This window comes from Cebus imitator, unplaced genomic scaffold (genome assembly GCF_001604975.1).
Source record: "Cebus imitator isolate Cc_AM_T3 unplaced genomic scaffold, Cebus_imitator-1.0 Scaffold189, whole genome shotgun sequence".
Classification (NCBI taxonomy): Eukaryota; Metazoa; Chordata; class Mammalia; order Primates; family Cebidae; genus Cebus; species Cebus imitator.
This window is the reverse complement of record NW_016107504.1, coordinates 1,224,225-1,227,657: the sequence shown is the minus strand read 5'-3', so window position 1 is coordinate 1,227,657 and position 3,433 is coordinate 1,224,225. Positions and strand designations below refer to the sequence as shown.

Genomic DNA, 3,433 nt, shown 5'->3' with positions numbered 1-3,433 from the left:
GAAATAGTCAAGCAGCAAGGGCAAATGGGCTGAGAGTATTCAGCATGTGAGGAGTGCAACTACTGGGTGTCTGTCTTAGATTCACTCATGATTTGTGGGTGCTGGGTAGGGGACAACTTACTGCATCTGTGTTAGCCTTAGGTCTAATATGTGGAGTACCTGCTCTTTGAGCCACCTCATTTTCCTCCCACCTTTATACTCATTTTCATCTACACTTCAACTGAGCCAGAAAACCTGCAAATATCCTCTAACTCTCTGCACCTGTAAAGCTTTGCCTTAGATCCAATGCAATTATTTAATCAGCTCTATTTATGTTTGCTGTTTTAATCATACATTCATTGGCTGACTCAATCACAATGTTGTCACAGGTATCCTCTGTAGAACAGGTACATATGAAGGCCAGCTGTCTTTCCCACTGGGCTGTGCCAGCTAGGATATGGTGCTACAGTGTTGGCTCCTGGCAAATCAGGCACTGTGGGCACGGGGTGAACACTAAGGCAGAGAAGTTCTTCCCTCCGTGTCTCCAGGGTCCAAAAGGCCTCTGGCACACCAAAAACCAACCGAGGTTGAGCCCTACCTGCCTTGATCATTGGAGGTGGAAGTGGCTGGCTGGCAGGCCTGGAGAAGACCATTTTCCTGGAATCCAGCAGGAGGCGGCAGTACCCCGCGATCAGGCAGGCAAAATTGGTGGCTTCGGGCCACTCCATCAACAGCACCAGAGGCTGCAGAAGAGAAGGGAATAAACATGAAGACATGGGAAGGAGGGAGACAGATACATTTCCAGAGGCATGGTAGCTAGGAAAAGACGACTTGCATAGTTACAGGAACAATACTTTCTGAACCAAAAACTGAGGCGCATGGCTCGACAAATAGTTTCTTCTGATTTGAGAATTTCTTTGTAATAACCTCTTATCCAGGTATCAAAAATTAAATCAACCTTTAATTATACATTTAATGAACTACCTTTACTGAAAAGGACTAAAATTATATAACTTCATGTGACTGCTATGTAGCTGTATTTGTGTTTGCCAGGGCTCAGCAGATGTACAGGCCAGCTGGGAGAGCGGGGATAAAGCTAAGAATCTAGGTTAGACTTCAGAACGGCCTGGAACACCCTCAATTCTAAGCCCCTTGGATGCAAGAGCTATGTCTTGCTCATCTTCACATGTCCCTTTAACACCCAGAACACCTCCCTGGACATAGAGGAATCTCTGTGGAATCAAGTCGTAACTCTGCCTTTTGAGCCAAAGTCTTTTCGGCCTGCAGCTCAGCTTGGAGTGTCATGCTCAGCTGGGCATGGTGGCTCACACCTGTAATCTCAGCATTTTGGGAGGCTGAGGTGGGCAGATCATCTGAGGTCAGGAGTTTGAGACCAGCCTGGTCAACATGGTGAAGCCCCGTCTCTACTAAAAATACAAAAATTAGCTGGGCGTGGTGGCAGGCACCTGTCATCCCAGCTACTCAGGAGGCTGAGGCAGGAGAATCGTTTGAATCAGGGAGGTGGAGGTTGCAGTGAGCTGAGATTGTACCACTGCACTCCAACCTGGGTGGTAGAGTGAGACTTCATGTCAAAAAAAAAAAAAAAAAGAGTGTCATGCTCTATCCCCTTTCCTTTATTTCCCCGTGTCCTCAAGATGTTAGTCAGTGTTTCTTAAAAGAGCTCCTTGGTCAAATATGTTTGTGACATTGGGTTAAATAACACTAAGCAGACAGATTTACTATGAGAATTCTTAAGACCTTTTAATATATAGTTGTGTACCAGGAAACCTCAAAAGACAGGCTTTATTATTCGAAGTTTTCTGAATTTATTTGACCTCAATATCTATCTTTATTGAACATCTCATAGTAACAAGATTGTTGTGTTATTGTTGTTGTTGTTGCTGTTAACCCACCTTGGGAAATACTAGCATACATTGTTGACTTCTGTTCCTAACTCTAAATCGGTCAGATTAGTCCTGGGGTTAACTGGTTAACTGTTTAGAGACCAGGCAATGCTATTCAAGAAAATCAGCACCATTTCAAGAAAACCTACTAGTATCTGTATTATAATTTTAACTGTGGCTTGATTAAGCTTGAGTGAGATTGAAGTCAGCCTTGGGGACATTCTCCTTGTAATAGGGTAGTGGTTTCCAGATAAAGATCACTGAAGACTGGCTAAAGAGGGAGCCATGGGGCTGTGGATCACCCAGACCAGGTATTAAGAACCAGGAGAATTAGGCAGGGGAAATGAGGTCCTTCTCTGACCAATGAGGAGGCTACTGCAACAGTCTAGGAGAGAGGTAGTTAGGGCCTCCACTAGGGTGGTGGCTGGTCCAGTAAAAAGGAAGGGACATTATGAAGACCTGTTAGAACTTGATCACTAACTAGATTAGCCTTCTTTGTCTGAATCACCATTACCTTGGGCACAATTCTGATTCCAAACCAGCTCAGCTGTTAGCTAAAGTTGCACCAGTTTTCTTTTTTCCCAGGATTCCAACAGAGAGTCTGAGATAAATTTTGTAGTTCATATGGGCCAGGGGTCTACACACATTTTCTGTAAAGGGCTAGAGAGTAAATATTTTATGCAGTGCAGGTCACAACAGTTCTGCCATTGTATATAGTGTGGAAATAGCCACAGATAATCTGTAAAGTAAACAAATAGGCATGGCTGTGTTCTAATAGAATGTTATTTACAGAAACAGGCAGTGAGTCAGATTTGACTCGTGGACCATAGTTAGCCACCTGATCTAGGAGTGAAACTTCTTTTTTGCCTTTTTTTTTTTTAATAGAGACATGGTTTCACTATGTTGCTCAGGATGGTCTTGAATTCCTGGGCTCAGGTGATTCTCCTTGGCCTCCCAAAGTGCTGGGATTATAGGCATGAGCCATAGCACCCACAGAAGTAAAACTTCTTCATAGCTAAAAACAGTTCATTCATCACACGTCTCAAGTTATTACATTTGCCAACAGCGATCACCTTCTTTGGAAATTCTTCTCTTGGCTTCTCTTTCTGTGAGCTGTGTTCTTGTTCTGTAATCTGACCATCTTCACCTCTCTTTGGCTGGCTCTTCATGTGCAGCCTCCTCACCCTAGCTATATCCTAGGCTTAGTCTACAGCCTTCAATTCTCCATCAGGGTGTCTGCTTTAACCTCCATGCTGGCGATTCAAAAATCAGCATGTCCCTTGAATTCAGTCTACTCCCTTCAATTCTTTTCCCATTGCAGAAATCATATGGTGCTATGTCTATACTACACAATCTTGCGTTGGATCAAATACTAACTTGGATTCTTTCATAGTTATTGTACATCCAATTATAATGCATGCCACCATAAGGCATTTGGACTTTGCCCCATAGGCAAGAAGTTAGTGATGCTCCTATGGAGTTCATGCAATACCATTAGGAGGAAAAAGGAACACCTTTTACCCTGAGGAACAACTGTTGTTTTTTTTTTC

The 3,433-nt window shown here is 43.5% G+C and overlaps 1 protein-coding gene across 4 annotated transcripts in view; it reads right to left on the bottom strand.

Moving 5' to 3' along the window:
• The window catches only part of FRMPD3 (FERM and PDZ domain containing 3), a 93,048-nt gene that overhangs the window by 22,163 nt on the left and 67,452 nt on the right, over window positions 1-3,433 (bottom strand). For all 4 annotated transcript variants that reach the window (XM_017546452.2, XM_037744943.1, XM_037744942.1 and 1 more), the window contains one exon: window positions 578-722. In XM_017546452.2, the coding sequence (XP_017401941.1) occupies window positions 578-722 (145 nt within the window). The remainder of the gene's footprint in view (window positions 1-577; window positions 723-3,433) is intronic.